The 26,732-nt window shown below is 42.8% G+C and overlaps 1 protein-coding gene across 3 annotated transcripts in view; it reads left to right on the top strand.

Annotated features, from left to right (window-relative positions):
• The window catches only part of LOC115388944 (RNA-binding motif, single-stranded-interacting protein 2-like), a 31,074-nt gene extending 5,104 nt beyond the window's left edge, over nt 1–25,970 (top strand). The window contains exons 2-14 of one of the 3 annotated variants that reach the window (XM_030092269.1): nt 9,489–9,655; nt 15,077–15,135; nt 15,790–15,881; nt 19,108–19,265; nt 19,396–19,475; nt 19,604–19,713; nt 19,873–19,916; nt 20,103–20,196; nt 20,466–20,516; nt 20,892–21,002; nt 21,178–21,258; nt 22,525–22,612; nt 22,759–25,970. In XM_030092269.1, the coding sequence (XP_029948129.1) occupies nt 9,489–9,655; nt 15,077–15,135; nt 15,790–15,881; nt 19,108–19,265; nt 19,396–19,475; nt 19,604–19,713; nt 19,873–19,916; nt 20,103–20,196; nt 20,466–20,516; nt 20,892–21,002; nt 21,178–21,258; nt 22,525–22,605 (1,128 nt within the window). In that variant the 3' untranslated portion in view covers nt 22,606–22,612; nt 22,759–25,970. The remainder of the gene's footprint in view (nt 1–9,488; nt 9,656–15,076; nt 15,136–15,789; nt 15,882–19,107; nt 19,266–19,395; nt 19,476–19,603; nt 19,714–19,872; nt 19,917–20,102; nt 20,197–20,465; nt 20,517–20,891; nt 21,003–21,177; nt 21,259–22,524; nt 22,613–22,758) is intronic. The other 2 variants (XM_030092270.1, XM_030092271.1) reach the window with 2 other exon arrangements.
• Nucleotides 25,971–26,732: the final 762 nt, after the last annotated feature.

Here is a 26,732-nt window from a genome sequence, read left to right as displayed (position 1 = left end):
CAGACAATCAAACTTACGATTGTAAAACGCTTTCGTGCCACTTTAAATTGTCAAAGGTGATGTAAATTACTGTTTGTTGTGAATGTGCAAAACAGGAAAAGCCACCAGTTCTGTTTTCTTAAGCATAAACCAGAACGCATGCCTCTGAAAGTAAAGAATTCTGCAACTTTTCCTGCAATTGCAAAGACGAGGAGATATTGGGGTTTTGATCATTCGTTCATCGATTTGTATTTTTAGATCATAACACAACATTCAGCCAAATATGTCTTTGAGTAATAGTTTAAAGTGTATGTTTTTTGAGCGGGAGGGTTTGGCAGGTGGGAACCCGCCACACATGTGCTTGGTGGTTGAGTCGAGTCTCACTCCTCTTATTAATCCCATTTCCAGCAGGCAGCTGTTTTAAGCAAACAATCTGTCATAAACCCACAGTACACTACCTGCCCAGCCCCAAACAGCGCATAAAGACAAAGATTAAGGTACATATTAGAAGGAATTAGGGATGTCACGATACCTATTGCTACCTTTTTAAGTCCACTGTTTTTGACGACAAATCTCAAAATGGCAACAACAAATGTATTTTTGCATATCTGCTCCTATTTCATATGTAGCTGCTGATATGTTGCTGTAATCCTTCAATCAGACACTCAGCGAAACTCTCCAAATGTCTATATTATATATTATATTTGTGTCTGTGTATGTATGATTTCCAATAACTTATCTGTTAGTTGGAAGAAATGTCAAGAAAAGAAAAACAAATGTAGTCAATTCACTTGAATGAAGGGAAACGAACATGAGCCTTTGTGATCGAAGTACGCAGAAATTATGCAGTTTTAAAATATCAGCAGTGTCGGTTCGGGATAAACAACTTTGATGACTCATTCCCCAATACAGAATTGAGAAATTGAAACCTATTTACTTTGATCTAAACACCCTCTGTTTCCAGATCCAGATGTTTGTCTTGGAGTGTCTTAAGTCAGGACTAAGTGTTTCATTTCCATTTTCACATTTCCACACTCTGGAGGTGTCACTGCCGGTCATGTCTGAGCCACATGTGACTGTCCAGTACGTTGAGTGCTTTTATTATCTGCGTTACCTGCAGTTCCATGAAAGCCGAAAACGCCGAAACGCCGATGTCTTATCTCCGCCTCTCGCTTAACCCGCTTGCACTAACCCTGCCAACCAGCAACACAACGACGGCGGATTACAGGGGTCACGCTGCAGAAGCGACTGAGCTTGTTATGGCTTTAACAATAAAATCTTCTGCTCCTTCCTCCTTCATCGAGTGCAACAGAAGGAAACTGCTTATCTTGAGTTTCATATGTACGCTTCATGTTTTCTTCTCTGTCTTTAGGTGTATTTCAGGAATTCGGCGCTGATGTTAGTGCCGTTAAGTGCTTTGGTATGAATAAGACAGGTTTTGGGTGGTTTTTGTGTGGACCAAAAACTTTAAAAGGGGTCCTAATTAACAAGTGAGGCAGCAGAATAGGATTCTAAAAGCACTTCAAACACCAAAATCGATATTGTTTTCGTCACATGCTCAATTGTGTTGTTCTCTGACCTGCATTAAACAAATTATCATCTTCCATGCCGGAGATAATTGATGACATTCAGAATACACTTTCGGACCATATCTGAAATGCATATGGGTGAGAGCTCCACGATAGAGGATCCATTACGTACCGTCTGCTGTGCCGCTTTTGCATAAAGAGCAGTTTTGCTGTCGCAGTGTCTCTATGCGGGGTGAACTCTCCCGTACAGCCACCTTTGTCCATCTCGTCCTTTGGCAGGTGTATGTTTATCTGTCTATGTTTACTTTGTAGTGATATTCTGAATTTGTCCCCGGTTCGAGGGCCAGCCGCACGAACCGGCCAAGGTGAACAGGTAGAGAGGGAAATGGAGTCCTTGGAGAAAGCACAGCTGTCAGAAACCTGACGCCGTGCTCTGCAGTGAGGTTCGGTCTCTCGCTGAGCTCCGGGCCAGTGTTTGTACGTATCGGTTTTCAAGCTGTCCAGGACTTGCTACCTGAACTGACTTGAAAGCCACGCATGCAGTGCATGTGCATTTTGCAGTGTGTGCCTGTGCGTGTGTGTGTGTGTGTGTGTCAGGGTGTGATCAGCAACATAAAGAGACACACAACGTGCAGACGATAGGTGACTATAAAGAGACAAAAAAAAACAAGAGGAGGGTTGGAGATAGACAGGAAGGAGGATTCGGGAGCGAGTCTGGACGTGAGCGTGGTGTCGCTGTCACCTGGTTGGAATGCAGAGCTGCACATAGAAATGGCCGTGTGATAAGATCGCCAGCAGACACAGAGGATTTCCTGCCTGCCGCCATACTGCTCACTGCTCCACCACTCATACAGACCCGGATTACGCTTTAGCCAGCACCAAAATACTCCTTTACGCATAAACAAATGTATTTACTATTATTAGCATGCAGGTTTCCTCCGTCTTCCCGCTGGTGTTGGGTTTGCTTTAACACGCCATATTATTAGTTACAGTTTTCCCCATGTGATTCTCTTTTGACAGTCATGTGAGACGGTTACTCAACACTTTCTTCGCTGTGTGCACAGTGAAGCCTCATAATTCAAGATTTCAGGAATCAAATTACCGTGACTCATTTTCTCTGCTGGTCACAAAGTGGATGCAAAGCGGCAGCTCAGCGCTGTAATTCTATACAGGCCGGACGCCGTGTCCTCATTCAGCCTGCCTATAAATCTGTGCATTAGCATGTCAGTCGGTCAGCTGGACAGACGGGCTTTTTCCTTCCTCGGGGAGAGACAGGTGCTTTATTTAGGAGCAGGTAGGCAGGAGATGCAGAGCCGGACAGACCCCCCCCCATCCCCCAGCCCCCAGCCAGGAAATCCCTGGAATTTTGCAGGTCAAACTAGGGTCACTAGGAAAAGTCCTACAGGGGAAGAGCAATATATAACTCAGATTCCCAAAAGGTTTAGAAGCTCTAATAAAAGATACAAGTAAATTTAACACACCCTTATTTCATTCCCAGTAAATCCTTGACACTATATCAGTTAATGAATCTTAGTCATGTTACTCTTTCATGGAAAATAATCACTCATTTAGAATTTAGTAGCAGCTCCCAGAATTCACTGACATTTTTTTTATTTACATTTTGCCTCAAACCATTTTAAATGAGCTTTAGCCTAAAAAAATATGGCAGCGTTTCTGCATTGTGTTCACACAGTGGTGTGTGTCAGTGTTCCTGAGCCCTGCAGCGAAATGTCCAGCAGAAAGTCCTGCTTGTTTTTAATGCAGCGTTGCCTCCAGCTTAGAGTTCTGACCTTCAGCGTTGTTCCCTGCACATAAAGACTGCTCCTGATCCTACTATTATTTTGATAGTAGTGTATAATATACACTGCAGATGGTGAGAGCTTTAATATTTTCATGATGAAACTAGTCTCCTGAAATTATTCTGCTCAGATCTGAGACGCTGGGCTTCTCTGAAATACCTCTCTTATCCTGTCATAATGCTGACCTGGTGCCAGTTAGTTGTCAGAGGCTCCTTTTTTTTAATTTGTGCTAATTACTCTTTCAGCCTGTCGCCCCAGTCCATCTTTTTTGTGATATTTATTTGTCGCCATCAAACTGCAAATCAGCCACGAAAAGGTGAATCGTTTGGTTTCGAGAACTGACGTGTTGTTTACGTTCTTTGGGAATTATCCACAGAATTATTTCAAATCTTTACATTCTGTTTTGTTTTTTGTTTTTTTTTTCCCAGCCTGTTTGGTGTTGGGAGTTGTGCACGTAGACGTGGTTAGAAGCCAAAAGCACACTGGAGGCAGACGCCTGTGACACTGAGTCAGACAATGCAAAGGTGTAGGTGGAGGATGTTTCTGACGCCATCCGTCAGACATGCGGTTCGGCTTGTTACTTGCCCTCAGCGCAGCAGTTTTTATCTTCGATGTCTAATAATCTACGTAATGCATGAATCATCGCTTCCTGGAGTTTACCAGCCACACGCATGAAATGTAGGTAACACACCTTTAAGTCCCAACAGGAAACGTCCTGAGACTCTGAGTGTGACGTAACTTCATGAGAGGATACTGGAAATGGCTTTATTTATAGAAGTGTCCTCAGATCTTTGATTTTTATCTTTCGTCTGGTGCTAAAAATATTCAGGCGATATTTCCAGTCCAGCTGACAGAGGAGAAATGTGGCATCAAACTGAAAGAGTAAAAATAGCATTAAAGATAATCACCTACGTGCAGGGCATCAAGTGATGCTTCACACTTTCATACTTTTTTTGGTGCGTCTAATTTTATTGGATCGAGGTTTTGTAATTTTAGTAAGCAGTTTGCGTATTTGTTCGAGGGTCATCGACAGACGATCAAGTGAGCCATAAATGGTTTTGAATGAAAAGTTTAAACATTTAGTTCCTGGCCTCAATACTAAACCATAGTGAAACAACGATGTATATGAAGGTATTTTGAAATAAATAATCTCTTGAAGAGCTTGGGGAACCAGACAAATGAAATAACAATGCAGACACATTTACAGGCTAATACTTCCTTCAGAGCGCCAATCGGCTCCGCCGAGGGTCTTTACATACAGTGCGCGCTTTTACGCACTGCACTATTTATTCACAAAGAAAGACAAGGCAAACTGACAGGTGCATGGCTGTAGCAAATGCGTCGTGACAAGATGCAAGATCAATAAAACACTCTAAGAGCCTGCCCAGGACTGTCCGAACCGTGTTTTGGTCCGATGGTGTGAAATAACTTCTGACATCGTGTGGGTTTCCTCCTCAAAATCACAGGTAGAAATGATGATTCACCTGCTTTTTACGCTGTTCAACGCATGCATATACAGCCGTGCGGGATCCACATAGTTTCCGCGCCTGCAATATGTTCATTTTATTTTTTTAATCAGATCAGTCAACTGAATGAAGCCGCTGTCACTGCGTGGAGTGTGTTGGTCAGCCAGTGACAAACGGACTGGTTGTCCATATGAAGGATTTTCTTAAGTCGGTTCAAAATGACTGAGAGATCTTCCGAGCACAAAATAGAGACTGTTCATGCATGAATGAGGCGACGCAAAGCGGAGAGTCCCTAATTTTCGACTCATTCATGATGACAGAGTTGGTGTCACAACTCTGTAGAGACAACGTATCCTGCTCTGGGCCCGGCCGAATTGTACATTGACCCACTTGAAACCATTTTCGCGTGTGGTTTGTTTTTCTTTGTCTTTTCTTTCTTTCTTCTCTTTTTTTTGTGTTTTTTTTTTGTGTTTTTTTTTGTTGGTTCTTTGCCTGAGGAAGATCGACAGCGGTGGAAACCTAGCGCGAAAATAAGATAAATAAACAAAATATTAAGTCAAGAGGATCAGCAAACCTTTTAATGCCTCATGTCTGCTTTATCAATGCCTCAAATCAGGTTTCAAAATTTATTTAACTTTTTACAGTGCGCATTTGCGCAGCGTTACCTCTCACTCACACTCCGCGCACTTACGTATGTCCCTGATAAACACGCACACACACACCAACACACATAAAAAAGTTGTATTATTAACCGTCAATAATAATTAAGAACATATTAAAATTAGTAAAATAAGTCTCCCCGGCTGCGCACCAGGACGGACAACTTCCCACACGGTACGGTCCTCACTCTGCTCATTTGATTCTGGGACTACAGGCTTGACAGGACAAAGGTTTTTATTTAGAAAATATGTTCGTTCTAAAATTAATTTTTGGAAACGAAAAATACATGGTTTGCTGTACTTTGATGGAGAATATAATATTTTACCTGAATCTGTAATTGGCACCTCTGGAGTCGCTGGACCAGTGCTCCTGCTGTCAACTACCGTGTTCACTATTGTGTTTAATTTTAATACATTAGTTGTTTTTTTTACAACATTTATGTTATAATTATTTAGTTGTAAACTGACAGCAGCCTACAGTAATTCTCTACCTGGAGGTGACGCGTGAGCGCTTCATGCGCCACTGCAGGTTCTGTGCTGGACTGTACAGCAGCCGGAGGTCGATCGGGTATTTTTGGGGCAGGATTAAATTTGTTTCGCTGTTTGGCCCGCGGCTGTTATGACTCTGATTCAGAACATTCCTCCTCTTCACTCCAGTCAAGATCGCTGATGTCCGACACGTCTCCGCCATCCAACTCCCCCCTCACTGACCTCCTGTATCATTGCTAAAGCTTCTTCCACCTTATATCTCTTATTTATGCCTGTTTTTATTGTCTTTCTTTGGGATTTGCTTGATATTTTGGCAGTCTGTCTGATTGTCTGCTGTCAGAGCTAGCTCCCTGTTCAGATGCCCGCATGAAACCAAAACAAATCAATAGCAGAAAAAAAAAAGCCCCGTGAAGTGCGTCTTTTTTTATCAGCAGTCTGTGAGACCACTGTTGGCCTTTGGAGGTATAAATGCTTTGCAATATTATTTGTGTCATTGTTAGGACCTTATTTGCTTCAGAAAAACATACAAGACACATATTTAGGAAAAGTCAAAGAATTAGAGGACAGGGAAATTATTTTCACAGATTTATTGAATTCCAAAAACCCAAACGGTCTGTCAGACCATCTGGCTGTTGTAATGCTGAAGAAGATAATAAAAACAATTATGTGCTTCATGAGTGATTCTGTGTATCTTTCATGACACTGACAAGCTGTCAGTGTCATCAGATCCTCCGCTTCCAGCCTGCTCACACCTTCTGCACTAAACTCTCACTGCGCCCAGCTGATTCTGTCGACCCCTCCCCCTGGTGCGCCGCCACGCCCATCTCGGCGCAAGTGCAGCGGACCGGCCAGACACCCTCTTCTGCGCCTGTCGAAATAGGAATGCGCTGCCTCCGCCAGTGATCATCGCCAAGTTGCGCCGTCAAATTAGAGCCTTTAGAGTTACTTTTGTGCAGGTGCTGTGATGAGCAAGCCTGTCAGACTCTTACCGATCACCTCCCACTGTGAATAATTCAGACCGCTAATTATCTCCTCCTCTTCTTCAAGTTCCATCAAACGCCAGTTGGTTAAGATTTTTTTTTCATGATGGATAAAAGATATTTACATGAGAGTTTTAACCGGCGTGTAAAGATTTTTTTTTTTTTTGTCCCTGTAATGTGTTCAAGCATGTGTGTTTGTGCAGTGTGTTGCTGATGTCTGGGGCGGCTGCAGCTTGACTCTCCTGTCTGTGCAATTGTGCTAGTTTTTTTTTTTTTTTATGTAATCAATGATATGTTGGGATTACAACATATCGAGAGAAGACTGGATAAAAGGAAGACATAAATCTCAGTTTGATGTGCTTTCTCTTTAGATAGTGGCATTTATGTTCAGGGTGTGATGGGGGTTTTTTTCTGCGTTTGCTTTTGCAGCATTACAGTTAGAATCCATCATCTCGTCTCACAGGTTGCTCAAAACTGGCACAAGGGATATTGATTGGAAAACATCTGCTATTTGGCAAACAAGCTGAATGTTTTTTGTTTTTTTAATGCTACTAAAGACTCTTTGTATTTATCGACATTTGGACAATTGGACAGTGAAACAAAGACGAGCAAACAAGATCAGAAAATAGTTGTGGCTCTAATAGATTGTTCTTGAGTTTGTTTGTTTGTTTGTTGTTTATATTTTAACACACATTTGTCCTGTAACAAATTACAGCCTGTTTATGTCAGTGTGCAGTGTTTTTTTTTTAATGTATGAATACCTGCTAACATGTGAATATGAATGGACTGAAAGTTATCAAAACAAACACACCTCATTTCTTTTCTGAACTCATTCACCTACCTTGAAAACACACGCACACGCACACACACACACACACACACACAGGCTGTCTGAAGTAAAGGATCATCCTCAAAGGAATGAGTCGGTCTTTGTTGAAGCTGCTGGCAAACTGGAGGTCAGAAGGGCCGTCTTAGGGGGGCTCCACGCCTTATGGAAGGGGTCTAATTAGCAGGATTGGTTGATGTGGTTGGTGGTCCTTGTATGAGTGTGTGTCTTCCTGCTGGGCTTTCCCTGAGCACCACCAGGCTGATCAGCGACCCGTTCGTCTCTGATGAAGTGAACCCATTGTCCCCCCTGTCGCCTCTGTCCAGTCGGCCCCTCAGACGAGACCCTCCGGCCTCACGGCGGCACTCGACTGCTCTCACCGGCAAAGAATATTAGTCCCAACCTACTCAAACACAGCCGAGTTAAATAAATGAAGCTGTTAATTTCAAGCGATTGAAGTTATTTTCTCACAGCGAACAGACACAACATTTGCCAGTTCTGATGTGCCCAATCTGTCCTGACATGCTGCTATTTATTGCCTCAGTCTTATTTGGAAAGCAGCCATGGGATCTATTCCTGGAAAGAGCTGTCTTTTGCTTTTTCAGAGTCCTTGACAAGCAAAGCAATAATAAAGTCACTTTTTTTCTCTTCAGTGAAATAAATGTATTTGTCCGGTTACACAATCCACTGCTTGATATTCTCCGCTGAGAGGCACAGGCCCAGAGAGAGCCGGGAGTAAACGATGCGCTCTCTGCACGGCGAGCCTTCGTGCTCCGGATGGTGAGTCATCTCGATGACCGCCGTGTAGTTTTACAACTAGTATTTGTTGGCATTTCATCCTCGCCGTCTGAAGCGGCTACGTAACGTGAGACCCGAGGAGAAGAGTAGTGACGGTCGAGGTAGATATTACAACATTAAACTGTTTGAAAGCTGTTTAAACTGTTGACACGTCGACTCACTCCCGCCTCCCCCTGCTGAGTCTCATGTAACGCCGTGACTTCTGGTTGATTCATCATCACTTTGGTTAAATACCAGACTTTCTAATATTTTTTCTTTAAAAAAAAAAAATAGATTGTCGATCGAATGTAGATTAAGAAGAACTTTTTTTTTTTTTTTGGATGTTGGGATTTGAGATGTTTTTTAGTCGCTAACCTTTCACACCAACAGAGTCATGGCAGATTGCAGTCTCAAACTTGACCTTTCTATACGTGTTTAATTTGGTGTCGGTGATTCATTTTGAGAAGAAATAAACTCAGGAATACCGTCTAACTACAAGGCAGACTTTGTTAGCATCCAGTTTATTATTGAACTTTGCATCGCGGGGGCTGACTAAATCTCGGTCTGTGATCTCTAAATCTTTCGAACCGCAACGTCTTTTTGTGGTGTCGGAAGTTAAAGGAGTCACCCAATATTGTGAGGCATGAGAGGCCCTTTTTCCTACGTGGAGACGGCGGCCAAGAGGCCCCGCATTCCCCTCAGAAAGCGGTATTGGTGAGTGTTGACATGAGGGCTGTGTGATATCATTTTTCACGGCTCCCACATAATCATCTGTTTCACCAAGGATTACTTTCCATCTCTCCACAGTTCTAAACACCCCTTTGAGTTTTTCACACTCTGAATGAAAACACAGCTGCACTTGTCCGGCGTTTGCCCATCTTCAAGAATGCTGAGTCTTGTGCAGTTATTGCTGTTTGCGTTTGGTGGTCATGCTTGGTTGAGTAATTGTGATGTTTTTTTTGTTTTTTTCTTCTGTGCATGCAGCAGGCTTATGTGTCCTCCGGCCACCTGATGGCGCCCCCCAGTCCCAACACCAACAGCAGTAGCAACAGCAGTGGAGGGGGAGGGGAGCAACTGAGTAAAACAAACCTGTATATCCGTGGCCTCCATCCAGGAACCACCGATCAAGACCTGGTCAAGCTCTGCCAGCCGTGAGTGACTTTCCAACCATTTCTCTCCGTTGTGACAATAAGCAATATTAATTTATGTGCTTTTATGAAACCTTGAATGAAATAGCTCAGCAAAATGTTGCCAAGTATTGAATGATCCATCGGTGCCGCCTTCACATCTGTATGGAAAATGTAAAGCTCGAGCCAATAAACATGAATTATGAGCTCAAAGAATTACAACCCGTGGCTCTAATCCTCACCGAATGGTGTGTTGTTTGTCACGTCTGCACACCTACAACAAAACGAGTCGACAAGAGTGTCAGTAACTTGGCATTGAGACGTCTCTCCTGGGATCAGTGTCAGAAAGTGTAACTTTCACATTTGTGTTCATAACTGTGTGTGGGGCGGCACGGTGGTGCAGTGATCAGCGCTCTCATGGATTCAAACACAGGCCGGGCCTTTCTTTGTTGGGTTTGCATGTTCTCCCTGTATGCACATGGGTTTTGTCAAGGAAAACCAGTTTCCTCCCACATGCACGTGAGGCTGATTGATGACCATAAATTGCCCCGAGGTGTGAATGTGAGTGTGTGCGGTTGTCTGTCTCGGTATTTGCCCCTTGCTGGACTGGAGACCTGTTCAGGCTGTCCTTCCCCAGAGTCAGCTCAGATTGGCTCCCTCGCCCACGACCCTTCACAGGATGAAGTGGTATTGAAGATGGATGAATGGATCGTTGCGTGCACACATCAGAAGGCGTATCAAGATAGATGATTTGTGTCCACCTCTCCGTGCTGTGTAGAAATTAAAGCTTAAATATACTACACTCCAGTGCTGTGTAATGGTGATCGAAACGAGTTGCACATCCTACTAGATCCAATTTCACCCACAAGAACTGTCAGTTATGACGCTACATTCCCTTTTTATCTGTTTCTATCTATACTAAATATAAAACCAAGTGATAAAAACTCTTCAGTAACTATCAGTCAGACAGAGACGTCCACGGAAACAGTAGATTTTCTTATATCCCCTCCAGCTTTATGACCCGAGTCACGTCAAACCATAGTGCAGTTGAGGGAATAGTAGGGAACTGACAAATTTTTCATCTTTACATTCAGTCAAGTGTATTTACAAGCACATATTGTAAAGTGATTGGTGTTTTTTTTAAATCCTGGGGTTAAATTTTTTGCACTTTAATCAGATCCGGGATCACTGATATATTTTCCTGAAGTGTTTAACTGCTTCCTTGATAACAGTGTGTAATTTATGTCAGTATGTGCTTGTTGATATGTAACAAACCAGCTATACTGCAAAAAAAAAAAAAAAGTGCTTTAGATTTACAGTTAGAGGTTTAGGTTGGAGCTGTGCTCGGATCAGGTTTCAGATTGTTCTTGGAAAGTGCTAGATTCTGTTGTCGCGTCACTCTTTGTGCTGAATCAGGCCACAGATTGTAAATACATTCCAACCCAAGCAAAATGGAAAGAGTTTTCCTTTGATAGTAATCACAGACGCTGAATTTGACAAAGAGTGACGCAGAGATGAAATCCTCATGTGCAGATAACATCTGCGCCATCTCGACCTGCGCTCCTCATCTGTTGCACACATGAACTCAAACTGATTGAGGTCATGAGTGTTTACTCAGAACAAAAGGAACTGTTTGTAACTAATGATGCAGGATTACCACAACTAAAGACACTTTGGTTCATTCTGCTGCCACAAGCAAACAAAAACTTCCAGAAACACGGTGGAGCATTAGAGGGAAACTCAGGGAAGAAAGATCATATTCAGAAAGTCAGGAAAACAACTCAGAGGTAAAGAAGAAGAGAAGGGGCCAGAGGAGGTGCAACATGTTGCCTCCTCATGTCCTGCTTTAACCTTCTGAGACAGAATTAGCTCAAATACAGTGAACTGAGATTTGCTCCCCTCTCGACGAAGAGCCCAGCTTCTGTCGTTGGCCTTAAAAGCACACACGCTGATAAAAGCCGGAAATAAAGCACCCAAACTGGTTCTGGCTGCTGCGGGTCAGGGCTGCACTGTACGGCGCTGAGAGGATTTGTGATCTTTACTCGCACGTACCTCGTTTTGAGGGTTCGATCGCACTGCACTGGAAAAGCAGAGGCCTGATCACGAACTGAGCGCCGCCTCTCAAACTCACTGTTTTTATTAGCTATGCCATTAGCTGTGCCACAAAAAAATCGTACTACTCTTCTACGCTGCATTGCTGGGGGGTAGAATGTGCCATGAGAGCAGGGGCAGACAAAGAAATTTTCAAATGTGCAGTCGGGGTGTGAAAAACAGGATGTGTAAGAAGTGTAAAAATCTAACGGTTTACAGAGAACTCATTGTGGAGCGGCAGAGGATTGAGGCTGCTGTGGAGGTGGGCGGGAAGGCTCACTGGTGTGTGTGTGTGTGTGTTGGGGGGGGGGGGGGGGGGGGGGGGGGTGCTTAAATGAGTAGGGAAAAAAGTAGAAGGACCTGCTGGGAAAGAATGTCAGCTGGCCATATATGGGTTTGGGCCGTCTTTCAAGCTTCTGTAGCTGGATGGGCTGGCGTTCTGCGGCGGCGGCGTCGAGGTAAGCAAAGGGTCACACAGTCACTGCCTGTTGACCTTTAAACTCTCCTGACATCTTTGCAGGCAAAGAACAACAAGGGGATGAAAAAAAAAGTTTTTTCCAAAGAATTAACCGCAGGGCTTCAGTTTTGTATAGAATCAGAAAAGCAACATGAAACCAAACTAATATTCAGTTTATTAACATATCCAAATAATGAAGAATATTCTATCCTGGGCCAGAAGACATCCACATTAAATAGCAATTTTAGTATTTGACTTTTACTTTTTTTAAGTCTTACCAGAAAGAAGAAGGAAAAAAACAATGAATTACAGAGGAGTAATTTATTTTTTAAGATCAGGTTGAATACTGAAATGAAACGGAACAAATCTAGTTTCTCATTACACTATTTTTTTCTTGAGGGAATAATTATTCATGAGTAGGAGTCTTTTTAGATGAACTATAATAACGCTTAATAAAAGAAGGTTATTTATACGTAGATGGGAAGCCTGTGTTTTTGAAAATGAGCTTAAAAGTTTAGAAAAGATTTTGTTGGTAGCATTTATTTCTGATCGTGGATATTAAAGGGTTAAAAATCAATAGCTTGTCAGTGTGAAAATTGCTGCAGCGCCTCAGATGTCGAAATGCCGAATCATTACAGTGAAGCCAAACACTCGTTGACATGCCCAAACTTATTTACACACCAAAACAGAAGCCTTCCAGCTCAGGAGAAACGCAGCGTTTTTGTATTTTCCTTTCAGAAAGACGTCGACATGGCTGCTACGTTTTGAAAACTTTGCCCATTTACACTCAACAGCAGAAATGCTGAAGAAAATGTAGGTAGCACGTAGGGCCACTAGTGGGTGCTGTTGTTGGTTTTTGCAGTGAAACCAAAAGCACGTGAGCAGAGAAAAATATACTACGATATAAAATATACTAAAACCTTAACAGTGAACTTAGCAGTGAACGTCAACAGAAAAGAATAGCGTTGTGTTTGGTGTGTTCAGACAATAATTGCTCCATGTAACACACTGTAACACACTGTAACACACTGTAACACACTGCGTAAAGGCAACAAAATGAACCATGTGACACTTCTGATAATCCCCATGTTGTCATGGAAATTATGTAGACTTCCCGCCTTTGATCATCTTTTTGAGTTCAGAGATCTCAGTGTCATTATAATAGAAGTCACAATTATTCTTATTAAACTAAATTTAGTCGCGAATCTCTGATATAAGATGAGAAGCAAACCGTATAACATTTCTTATAAAGTCTGCAGCTTCCTCCAAGGTCCTGTGTCCCTTCATTGTTCCTTTAAACATGCCAGCAATCAGTTCAACCATTAAAAGCATGTTTACATTAAATACTGGACATTATTGTGGAGGATTTCTTGTGTGTGTGTGTGTGTGTGTGTGTGATTTGCCCTCTCTTCTGTGTACCGTTTTGGTTTGCTCCCACTCTCTTTTTCACTTTGTACAGTATCTCCTGCGCAGGAGAAACCCACACTGAAGCTTTATGATGTAATTATCTTTAAAAATAAGACCACAGTTGTGCCGAAGGAAGCCCGTGATGTACGTTATGATATTAGATTTCAGCTGGACGAACACGTATGGTTATATTAAGCTTGTGTCAGGCTTCAAGGCGGATTTGCAGCTGGTGGGCGCCGGCGGGAAACTGTAAACATTGCCTGTGCAAAGTTCATCTGGTTACTGGGTGCTGGAGGATGCATTATTGATGGATGCAATGTGGAATTTGTCATTATTGGTGATAATTTCAATGAGAGAGTTCCTACAAAAAGCTTAATTGTGACAACATAATGTTTTAATGTTCACAATGGCTGACGTAGGGACTTTAACCTTTACCCCCCTTTTTTTAAATCTGATGATCAATAGATATGCAGGTTTTCAGCATCAACTTCAAACTCAGACGTGAATCTGGTCTGTGCTGCGACCGTCTAGTCATGTCTGAGTCATCTGGTTAAATGTCCACTGGAAAGGAGAAAGAAGTGGGAGTGTAGGACCCGGCGACGCACTGCGATGTGAGGGTGGAGAGAGAGAGAGAGAGAGAGAGAGAGCGAGAGAGCAGGACGTGGTGGGAAGGAAGGCGAAGTGGAGGGGTGAAGCATCAGGTTACAGTGTACATTCCACCCAGACGCCATGTCGCCCAAACAGAGGAACAGCAGCCTCCCTCACTGGCTTAATTCACCCAGACAAGGGCAGGTCTATTATACTGTAGTGCTGATGCAGGGTCTTATAACACTGCATTCCATTAGTCTGTAGATCTTGCATAACACTTCTCGTTTACTGCTTTTAAGCCTGTTTTTAAAATACTATGAATATTTATGAGAGTACATTTATCGATTGTACTCTAATACTGATTAGCGTTTGCTTCATTTTGTCTTGAACTTAACAAATAACTTTACAATACTTTGTTTTTCTTTGCATTGAACATCAGGTTTTCATGAAAGTTAATTCCTCCACAAGACATTTAAGCTAATAAAACAACAGCAACCACCTCAGAACAGAGCTGTATTGAGGAGAGGTGTGTTTGTGTGTCAGTCTGTGTGTGTCTGCTAAAGACAGACTGGGAACAAATTGTTTTTGGCCCTGAGGTGCTGTCTGTGTCTCTCCTGTCTGTCGAAAAACAGCATGAGGGTACAAAGTTACTGTGCAGCAGCCTCCATGAGCGGTCCGAGACGGAGGAGAGGAAGCCAGCAAAGCTTTCTGTGGCGCTGGAGATCAAATTAAAGGAGAGTCAAGTCCTCTGAACAAAGCGTTTATGTTTGTGTTTACACGTGTGGCGGTGCAGCCCGAGGAAATGTGGAAGTGTCGGTATGCATGTGGTAGGAACAGATTCCTCCCGCCGCTCCTCGCCTGTCACTCACTCACGTTTTCCTGTTTGCGCTTGGTCTCTGCAGGTATGGCAAAATCGTGTCCACCAAGGCCATCTTGGATAAAACCACCAACAAATGTAAAGGTGAATTCTCTTCCCTTTTTTTTTTTAATTTATTTTCTTATATTTTAAGACCTGTGCAATGTATCAGAGCTAAGCTGTATAAGCTGATAATGAGACCGTCAGTGCAATCAGGCCTGTTGAAGCCAGAAAACACATGTAGCGCATTATGTTGCTACAATCTAAAACAAAATAACTAATGCAATAAAAGTAATTCCAAACAGATTTTCTCAGAATCATCATTGGGATGATGTGGATATCAGGGCTATATTGATGGATGGATATTACAAAAGCTACAGTACTCTCTGAAGTTCATAGTTCATAAGCGTGTGTTATCTTACTTGGTCCTGGGTACAGAGTGTTCTGCGTGGTTTTTGAATTTCCACGTCTCCTCCTCCATCGATTAAAATGGATCCAGCTCAGCAGACGCCTGACAGGAGCCCATGCAACACTAACGTCTGTCATGATAAGGCTCTAAAGAGGATATTTTATTACACTTATTGATGTTATGCATATGATCACCTTGCCTTACTCATCAGACATTTGCAAAATCTCTGTACGTTCAACACCTTGTTTCACGTTTGATTTGCACTTATGAGAGTGGTATTCATCTTTATATATGATTCTCAGCAAGAACAGGTCTTTATTGTGTAATAAAACATAAAATTTGTTTTACAGGGTATGGCTTCGTTGACTTTGACAGTCCCGCCGCAGCACAGAAAGCTGTCACAGCTCTGAAATCCAGTGGGGTCCAGGCTCAGATGGCCAAAGTAAGACTCATCAGACTCTGGTTTTTTGTTTTATCAGCCCCGATGAGGCTTTTCCCTGCACTAACATGTCTGGTTCAGACCTTTCTGAGCTCTCCTGAACCATCAGTTTCTCTCCGAAGATGTTAAGACCGTTCTGCACAGGGACAATATGATTCGCATTGTAAACTGCTACACTTTGTGTTTTGGGAACGGTTTCGTTTTCTCTTTCACCTTTATCTTGGCCCAGCGTCGCTCTTCTTGCCCCTCACGCCCTTGTCTCTGCTCCGTGCATGTTACTAACCTGCTCCTGTTGTCGAGCTTGTTCTGAGCTCTTTGTCCAAGTGTCTTCAGTCAAAGCGACTCTTGTCGGCCCATTAAGCTGATCCCTCTGGCTCTGCGGCTCCCCATTGAGGGAGCCCAGGGGAGGGTGCCACTACACCCGCTGTCAATGGGACCGGCACAATGAATTGGCATTGTCCATCGTCTGGGCCCGGGCCTGGGGCTGACACCGGCACTTAATACACTCCACCCCCGTGTCCCTGCTCCCTCCCCACTGCCCTGCACCCAAACACACTCACTGCAATGTAACACCGGGGTCTCCCTCAGCCCGGTGTAACAGATCCACGCTGCCAGCCGACCCAAACCAGTCCGGTGCAACTAAACCCAGAGTCTGAGTTCGCTGCACCTTCTCTGTGAGAGCGCCACTCAATCCTGCGTATCTCAATACTCAACAAGCGCAACCAGATACCAAAAGTTGACTCACACAGACAGCATGTGCTCAGTGAGAGGTGTCCATAACCACCATATAAACTATATATACACAGCTGCCCGGGAGTCGCTGGGTTGATTCAGGTCACATTGTCTTTACTGGATTTCATATCGATAACAGGTGCAATTTCTCTTGTTGTTTTTTTTTTTTTTTTTTCTTTTGCCATGGCTGCTGCAGACACACAAAACACAATGGGCCACACCTTGCGCTTGCCGTCCTTTGAGTGTGTTCCGTCCCTGAATGGGCCACCCCAGCCTCCAGGCCTCCAGGCTGCCGGCCCACAGGAGCTGCATGTGTAGGGGCAGGGGAACAATGGCACAGTTAAAAATAGATCGCCTCTTACTTCTTCAGCACCTCCCTGTCCCAATGCAGACGTCAGCTCACATACGCTGCTACACACACACACACGCAGGCACACACACAAACACAGAGGCATGCAAATTTGCAAACAAAGGCACACCTTAACAAGCACGGCTCACCTTTAGGGCCTGGCACAGAAAAACACACAGAGACAGTTCAGCAGGTCCCATTCATGAGCTTTGACTGGTGACATTTTTCTAACTACAACATGACTTCTTGTTTGAATATGAAATATTTTACTGTGTGTGTGCTCGCTGAAAGTGAAGGGTAAAGGCCTCTGCGTTGCGTTGCATAATGGTGCTGTTGCTCAGAATTACTGTTGAGTTATCTTTTTGCCAGGTGGCTCATGGCTGAGAACACCGGCTATTACAGCCAGCAGTAAATCTTTACTCAAGATTGCTGTTGACACTCTTCTGTGCCATAAATACTCCCTTGAATTCTTCAATGTCTGATCAACTCCTCTGTCTGAAGCAGCTGGAATCCTGTGCCACACACTGTGTCACATTATATGAACACTGTTTCGGTCTGCACAATTTAAATTTCTTTCATATCTCCGGCTGTCAAAACAATTTCCCAACGGGTCGAAGTGAATCCATTCCAGAATGATACTGCTTTGTGTAAGGATTCAAAGAAAACACAGAAATTTCCGATGTATTTCCTGGAGCTCACACTGCGCCCACCCAAGACGTCAGTGACGTAGCAGTGAAGGTAACACTGGCGTCAGATAGACTCAGTGAGAACACGAAAGCAGCGCCGCACATGCAGCAGACTTCGGCTTCCATCGGTCTGCAGAACAACACTGAAACAAATACCGTTTTAAATCTCACAGCAAATTTGGTAAAGGATGGAGAGCAAAGCCCTTTGATGTATTTTTAAATGTAAAACGATTCAAATAGAAAGTATGAACCACAAATTGAGGAAATCGTTTTTATGTGTCAGTAAAAGTAAAGTAAAAGTAAAAGTCAGGAGGAATGATTGAAGATATTTCAATTATTTTTCTTTAAAAATGTATTTCTTTAGTTTTCTGTGAATATTTAATTAAAAGTGGGCGTCTGAGTTTTGAACATTCTGAGTTTTCAATCGGTTGTTATAGTAATATTTTACTTTTCTGGATCGCTAAAGATAAAATTGAACTTATGTGACATCTTTGCATCAGTGCCTTTGTGACAAAAAGAAAATGATTAAAAAAAACACCGATATAACTGAATAGATAAATGAATAAAATTTTGGATTTGAAGCTACCTTGCTGGTCTGACAGGCTGAATGCAGAGTGAGGCTGATGAAGCAGAGCCTGGGTGATTTACAATGCTGATCGATTATATTTTGTTTTATTCATCAGAAGATACAGATCTTTTTTTAAAAAAACAGTTTTTCTGCTGTTGTTACTCCAAACTTCAGCCGCCTCCTGCTCTCTGAGGCGTTTTAAGCTTGTGAGTTCTGGAACTCTCTCTGGGCTCTATCCTCTTCCTCCATGCTCTGTTTTCCCTTCCCCTCCTTTTAGCCCCGCCCCCTTTTTCCTGGTTGCCAGGCTCCCGTTGCTCTGTGAACCCTTTAACATCACGCCGAGCTTCCTGTCTGCTTCTGCACTCACACAAGGTTTCACTTTCAAGCCAGAGCCATAGTAGAGGTGTTGGGATATTTTCCTCTCCTAATTTACCACCAGCTATTGATATTTTTTAATTAGAACAGACTTTGTCCTTGTACAGAATCATGAAGCTGCCAATGTATTTGGAGCGTGTTTAATTGAAGCAATAGAACAGAGAGGTAAACATATTTGTTTCAGATTTCTTTCGATTATTCCAGCACTTCACATCCTTCATTAGTTGATTGCGGAGTTATATCTGACGTGGATATGATGAGTTATTAACATTCCAGGAGCCGTGGCGTCGATAGCAAGACGGCTCACGCTGCTGCCTACACGCAAAATTTCCTGCTGTGTGAAAAAGATTTTGAAAGTGACAAGAATGTTTTCTCATGTAAATGCATTAAATGTGTGAGTTAAAGTCTGTGAAAATAAATGTTGCATTGACACTGAAACCCTCAGAGACGCTTTGTAGACGCATGTCAGCCGATCGGTCTCATTTCAATTTCAGTAACGTATCAAAATATTTGTTGCAGCAACAAGAACAGGATCCCACCAACCTCTACATCTCCAACCTGCCAGTGTCCATGGACGAGCAGGAGCTGGAGAGCATGCTCAAGTCCTTTGGGCAGGTCATTTCCACACGCATCCTCCGAGACGCCAACGGGACCAGCCGTGGAGTCGGATTCGCCAGGTCAGATTGTGGCGCTCTCGCATACGCCGACGCCGCTCGGCGCTCTGCCGCTGCACCTCTGTTATAATCAGACGTGATTTGAACAGCACTCCGCAAAGGGGATCAGGTGTTACCTCTGACTGTCTTTCAGGATGGAGTCCACAGAGAAGTGCGAGGCCATAATTCAACATTTCAATGGCAAATTCATCAAGACTCCACCGGGAGTGCCTGGTGCGTGGACTGTTTGTTTTGTATTGTAGAAACCCGATACGGCTGTTGTTAGTGCCAGACCGGAGTGTTTTTGTTCTCCCCCTGCGATCCTTGAATTCACTCTCTTGTTTGATCTGCTGCTCTCTCAGTGCCCACAGAGCCCTTATTATGCAAGTTTGCAGACGGAGGTCAGAAGAAGCGGCAGAACCAGGGAAAGTATCTCCAGAACGGGAGGCCCTGGACGAGAGACGGCGACACGGTAACGCCGCCACTTCCCACTTATTTACACTTCGAAGTTTTGCAGCAGCGCTTATTCTCTTCTGTGAAAGCAGAGGCACGCTGCAGTTGTGTGTGAGCTGAACTGCTCCAGTGTTTGCATGACCTCACTGGTTCTGAATCCCCTGTATTGATTTCCCAGGGAGGAATGACGCTCGCTTATGACCCCACAGCCTTACAAAATGGGTGAGTGGTATGCACGGTCTGACTGAAAACAGTCCCAACCCTCCAGGAAAATAAACACCGCTCGCCGGCTGCGGTGCAAGCCTGCCCTCTGCTGGTGACTGCAGGAACACAAACAGAGGCGAATCTTGCTGATGCGGTGCGTCTGTCCACACGCTCTCTTCTCACTCGGCTCTGTGTGTTCGGCAGCTTCTACTCCTCACCTTACAGTCTGGCTCCAAACCGGATGATCGCTCAGACCCAGCTCTCGCCCTACATGCATTCTCCTGTCTCTTCCTACCAGGTGCGACGTTTCTCTGCATCAAAATTCACATAAATGTACATTTTTAGCTTTGTTAGATCTGCATAGATGTGTTTTTTTTTTGTGTGTTGAACCCTGCAGTGTGAATTAACAAAACACAATGGACAGATAGACGGAGATGTTGGAGGCTCTGAGCAGATGTGTGAGAGCAGCCGATATAAATGAGAGTGTGTGTGTGTGTGTGTGTGTGTGTGTGTGTGTGTGTGTGTGTGTGTGTGTGTGTGTGTGTGTGTGTGTTGCCTGATCTGCAGGTTCACAGCCCGTCCTGGATGCACCATCAGTCATACCTCATGCAGCCAGCTGTGAGTATTCCCCATCCATCACTTCATGTTATCCTCACTTCACCCTCCACGTTCTGTCTTCACGAGGCGACTCAGATGGCTTTCCCACCGGCAAAGAACGCCGTTTTGTTTAAATCGAAATAAACTGAAAAATCAGAGCAAGAGAACCAGGAAAAAACACAGAGAGGCCGCATAGAGCGTCTCTTCAGTACAGCCTTTTCACTTTCTGTCACTTGATATTTAGATTGATAGGACTTTTTTTTCAGCTTGGTGTTATAAATACCTCTAAGATGAGCACTAATCGGTGTGTTTGGCTCATAATTTGTGGATGTATTCACACGGTGTACCGTGAAACAAGACTCAGAAGTTGGAACGTGTGTTTGTGTGTTTTCCCAGGGTACAGTTCTTACCCCAACCATGGATCACGCCATGTCCATCCAGCCCACGTCCATGATGGGACACCTCACCCAGCAACTCAGCCACCTGTCTCTGGGCAGCACTGGCACAGTCAGTAACTCACACACACACACACACACGCACACACACACACACACAAAAAAACACTAAATCCACAGCAGACAGCAAATAGTCCCCAGTGCTAAGTGTCCATAAAGTGAACAGTGTAGTTCATCACATCGGATACTACACACCGTCTGTGTTTTCCTCTCTGCCTTGCCTGCAGTATATTCCGGCCAACTCAACTATGCAGGGGACCTACATCCCCCAGTACACCCCAGTGCCTCCCTCCAGTGTCCCAGTAGAGGTACGACACTTACCTCCCTGTCAGCCGCTTCGTCTCATTCTCCCACCGAAACACCATCCACAGAGAAATATCTCACACGTTACTAAAAGCTGAGTTGAAAAAGAAACGGCCATTGTTGGGTTGTAAAAAGATTGAAGCGAATCATTTAAAATGCAAATCGACTGATTTACTGAGAGAAAAAAATTCAATTCAGACAGATGTTATGAATCGATTGATTTAATGTGAAGTTGCCAATTCGGTTATTTTCTTTATTTATTTTTCAATTAGTGTTTTGATTTATGAAGTCTGTTGAGTTTGATTTGAACTTATAAAAGTCTAGAAAGCATGCAGTTGCAGATTTATTTAAATGTGTGATGCAGTTCATCATTCAAGCTCGATATTTAACATTTTTCTCGATGTTCTTGCGTTGATCTCTGAGATCTGTTCTCCGCTCGTCAAACCCCTGGATTCTTAGGATTATCCGTGCTTCTTTTGACCTCATGTAGTTTGAATTCATATTGATTTCACCGTTTTTTCTTCATGGGAGGAAAAGGTGTTAAAAAAAAAATCTGCAATCTGTTGACGTTCAGGCTGCGTTATTCAGCTGGAGGAGTCATTACGATTGTTTTTCTTTGGCACAGACTCCAGAGACTCTGTGCTGAAGTGCTTCTGCTCCTGTGGGGGTCCTGAGTCATTTGTTGAGAGGTGGAGTTCAGTGATTTTGGTGGAAGCAACACGGGGAGCGAGGGAGAAGAAAGAACCCGTGGAGAGCAGAGTCAGTTTAGATTATCAAAATAATAATCTCCCCCCCCCTCTAGTATTTAATCAGGCAAAACTGCTCTCACTCCATTTGAATTATTTTAGCTCCCAGCTAAGCTCCTCCAAGTTATTGCTTTTTAATGTACTTAAGGTTGGGAAGCATATCATTAGTGACCTATTTCAAGAGGAAGGAGGCTGCTTCTCCCAGGGCTCCGTCTTTATCTGCACTTTGTTTTAATGCGTCATATGTCGGATCATGTTGTCTCATAACTGTAGCTCTGCACTGGATGCTCCCTCATCCTGGTCTCTCTTCCTCTTGTTGTTATTTCCTGTTGACGTAAAGGTGGGATAAAAATTAAAAGCAAAGTTCGTGTGAATCAGCGAAGCCCAACTTTAATGCGTTTGTTTTGAGCGGGAAGGCAGCGTGTCTTCCTCCCGGTGTTCGGAATGCCTTTAACCAACATCGCGATGACTTATTGAGTTGTGCCTGCTAACATTTGTCTTTGTTTGTTTTTTTTTTGTTTTCAGGAGAACGGCGGTCAGCAGCAGCAGGTTACCATGGAGACTCCTGCGGAACACACAAACTACTCGTACCAACACACCAAGTGAAGCCAAGGTGGGACGGCTCAGCGGCAGGAGGATAATGCGCTCATACTAATCATAATGTCACAGTTCACTTGTGAATATCTTTTTTCAACAATGCACGTTATTTTATGAGAGTTTTAATGTTTTAATCGTGACGCTTCTGTGTTTCCCGCCCAGCGTGGAGCCGAGGGCACTGACCGAATCCCGACTACCAGGATTCATCTGAACCAGATCTGAGCTCTGTACCATCACCAAGCACCCGGACTTGAACATGGATAATAAAAAGGAACGTGTGTGTGCGCGTGCGTGTGCGTGCGTGTGTGCGTGCCTGAGTGCGTGCGTGTTTATGTGTTCTTACATTTTTTTTTTTTTTTTTTTTTTTTTTAACAAAAAAGGACATTTTGACGTCATTGGACTTTTCTGCTCACATCCTCAAGAGTCGATCAACCAAAGGTGGGAATGAATCTTCTTCAGAGAAGTTTTGATCTATTTTGATAACCGAACACGGAAGATAACTAAAGAGACGAGAAAAAAAAAGGAAAAAAAAAAAGAAAAAAAACAACATTAGAAGAGGAGGAAAAGACAGAGCATTATTTTTGTGCACGTAATATAACAAATTCTTATTTTTAACAAAGCATTCTGGACGTTTCAGAGTGATTCAAGGAAGAGTTGAAACACAATGTGTCTTTTTATTTTTTTGGTAAAATATGCAAAACCTTTATTTTTATTTTCTCTGGTGTCTGTTGTTTGACATTCTACTCGCAGCAGCGGAGGACGAACAATTTGTACAGATTCAATAAGAAAAAAAAAAAACCTTGGAAAGACTTTGCTGGCCTGACTGTGGGAGGCAAACCGTTTAAAGCTACTTCTTCCTGTTACTGCTGCAGAGATTTCTATTCACGCACAGATGATGTTAACATCGACTGTTTATAGTTTAGTCAAATCAGTTATTTTTTTTCCTTTTAATTTTTTTTTTTTTTTTTTTTTTTTTTGGTCACACGTGAACAAAAAGACAATCAATTATTTATATTTATATTTGAATTATAGTTCTATTTTTTAGAGTTTTTAGAAAAAGAGGTTATTTAATACTGCGGTCTGCAACGGCGACATGAAACGGACTTCAAGATCTTTACCCTTCATGTTCAGAAGCCTCAATATTAAGCTCATAAAAATGTTTTTTTTTTTTCCTCCTGATGGTTGGATGACTTAAAAATCCACTTCTAGTCCCATTTTCATCTCCATTGAAAGAAACCCGCCTGTTTGAAGTTTTCCTCTGGTTCCGTTCCTCTCCGCCCATCAGAAGTGGTTTTAAGCGGTTTCGTCGTGGCGAACCGTCGGGCAACGTGTGAATTCATTCATCCGGCCGCAGAGATGAAGCCAACGCGCTTCGCGTGAAACGAAAGAACGATGCAGTCTCTAAATTAAGGTGTAGTTTTAGCTGAAGCAATAAGGGAAATCAAATGAAAGACTGAACCAAAATCCCTGAGGGCGAGTTGTTGGACGGAGAGGGAGCCGTAAGTCTTTATTCAATGCTGCTGTCACCTGAGTTTTCTGTCAGTGAGTTTGTTTTTTTAAGTTTTTAAATCTTGGAAACTTACATGTCTTTTTCTTTTCTTTTCTTTTTTTTTGTCTGTCACTTGAAACATTTTGAACTAATTTGCCTTATTTTTAATGAATTAATCGTAGAAGTAGAGTAGACTAGCTGTAGATTTTAGCTTTTTCAAGAGTAGATGTTAGGCTTTTGATGCTGTTGTTTGATGTTTTTTTGTGCACATTGAGATTTTTTTTCTTTTTTTTCTCTTGTTTTCACATGAATTTCCGTTCCAATCCTCGTGTGATCTGTCCTGATATTGTGTCTTGGCCTGTTTGTGGAAAAACCCTTTCTGACCAGAGAGCTGCTCCAAACCATAGATTCATTTTTGATGCTGGTCCAAAAAAATCGAGCGACGCTGCATCCAGAGAGAAGCTTCGTACCGACGAACCTGCATAGGTTTCAGAGTCTGCCACTCAGCACCACCTGCATCCAGACGTGTGGACTTTTAATTTATACAGACATCCGAAACTGTAGATATGTAGATAATAGAATTAACGGTTTTACAGCGGACTGCTCACTAGACCATGGAAGTGCCATTAATGACAATTCTTACAGCCTTTAGTGAGACAGCAGGTCTGAATGAGTTTGTGAGCGATCCGAGATTTGAGCAAAAACCAACTTTTAAGCGAAGCCTTAATGTTTTTCCTCTGGATGAACTGCCTGACTCCTCAGAGGATGGATCCACGTTAAGCTGTACATACTAAAGAGGCGGAGGAGCTCCTCTCTCCACGCTCCTCCGCCCTTCACTGTTCAGTCTGGCGACGAGCGTCGCCTTTCTCCAGGATCACTGGTTGGGTGATTCTGTGTGTGCGTTCGTGTTTTAGTGATGTTTTGACTTTTTGTTTTTAGTTCTGTTTCTGTTTGTACATTTCTGCAACCAAAGATGTTGTAGCCGCCCTCCTTTTGAGCTCCAGATAAACCGCTCCCCTTCACAGACACACATCCGCTGTGCGCCGCTGGATCAAACGTCTTCTGGACTGAAAATTGATAGTTTTTACTTCTGGCACCCCAGGACGGCTCTAGATGCCTCTATAAAAAGTAGTGGAGTTTCCTAAATTAGCCCCTGCGGTCTATTTTCGTCAGACTCTTCACCACACACACTCCCTCGATGTGGACACACTTCAGCAGTGATGCAGAACTCAGCGCAGACACCTATTCTAATAACGATCACACACGAATACAGATTATTTTCAGTTCCAAGTATAAACCGGGCTCATTTCTCAGCAAATTGTCAAACATCTGTTCTTATCGGTCGTGTTGTGACCTTCATTTGACCTCCGCAGACGTCCAGAGGAGCGCAGCACAGCTCTTTGTGATGGAGAGAATCGTCTGTCAGCAGAGCTCATGATTTGTAAATAGTCTTTTATTTTGTCCCCCTTTGATTTGTTATTTTCACAGTTTTGTTTTTTCATCGTGTTTTCTTGATTTTTTTTTTTTTCTTTTCTTTTTTATGCTTCATAACCTGTCCAGAAAACACCGTAACGAGCAAGTTTCAGATTCAGTGCACCATGAAGGAAAAATGTTCCACGTATTAGCCATCACTTTTTAATACAAAAAAAAAAAAAAACACTGTTTTGGAACTATGAAACGACCATTCGTCAGAGACCTATTTATTTATTTTTCCTTGCAGCGAACGGAAAATTGACAGAAAAGGATTCAGCTATAGGAACACTGGGAGCAGTGGCGTACTCTGTACACGGGATTTCTAACAAACACACACACACACAAAAAAAAAAAAAAAAACGTCCTTGCACTTATTCTCGGCTCTCACCAATTCGCAGCAGCTCTTCTTTTCGTCCACCTTAATGTCAGATCTGATGTCTTGTTTCATAGTTTCAAAACATTTTGCTGCTAAAACAGGATTTCCAAACAGGAGGTGAGATGTTGTCCGATCCGGATTTTCAAAATTGATCTTGATTTTGGTTGGTATAGTGTTGAATTAGTTTCGTTTTAGTATTTTAAATTGGAATAATCAATACTTTTGCTAATAGGTTGAATGTTGAATTGATTTCAAATTAGAAAATGTCTCAATGTGTCATTTTTTTTCAAGAGGAAAAGCTCAAACTTTTCCCCTTTGCTGAACACTGTATGAACCAAGTCAGCGTGAATAACAAGCATTTTGGAAATTCCCAGAGCACATCTCACTGCCTGCTTGCGAACGGTTTTCTTATTTATACAAGAACTCGTTTTTGTACAGTTTTGTTAGAGGAAAGAGGTTTTGATATTTGGTTATTTTGCAAATGCCACTTGGCTACTTTTGTCTTCCTGTGCCAGAGTTGCTAAATTGTCTGTAATTTGTGTTTTTTTTTTTTTTTTTTTTAATTGATTGAGATAAGATTTGACTTCTTCCTTGGTTATTTTTCTCTTTGAATTTAAATATGTCAGTTTTTTTAATAAAAAAAACTTTGTTTCAACCTTTGGGTGAACTGTCTTTGTTAGATGACATATTTTTTACACTGAATCTAAAAGAATTTTTCTCGCTTTATTCGTGTTTATTATGGTCGTATGTAATATTTTAAGCTACAGTATCTTTCAGCAAAATCGAAAAGGCTTCATT

This window comes from Salarias fasciatus, chromosome 5 (assembly GCF_902148845.1).
Source record: "Salarias fasciatus chromosome 5, fSalaFa1.1, whole genome shotgun sequence".
NCBI classification, from domain to species: domain Eukaryota; kingdom Metazoa; phylum Chordata; class Actinopteri; order Blenniiformes; family Blenniidae; genus Salarias; species Salarias fasciatus.
The sequence above is the reverse complement of the archived record's forward strand: the minus strand, read 5'-3'. Positions and strand labels throughout refer to the sequence as shown.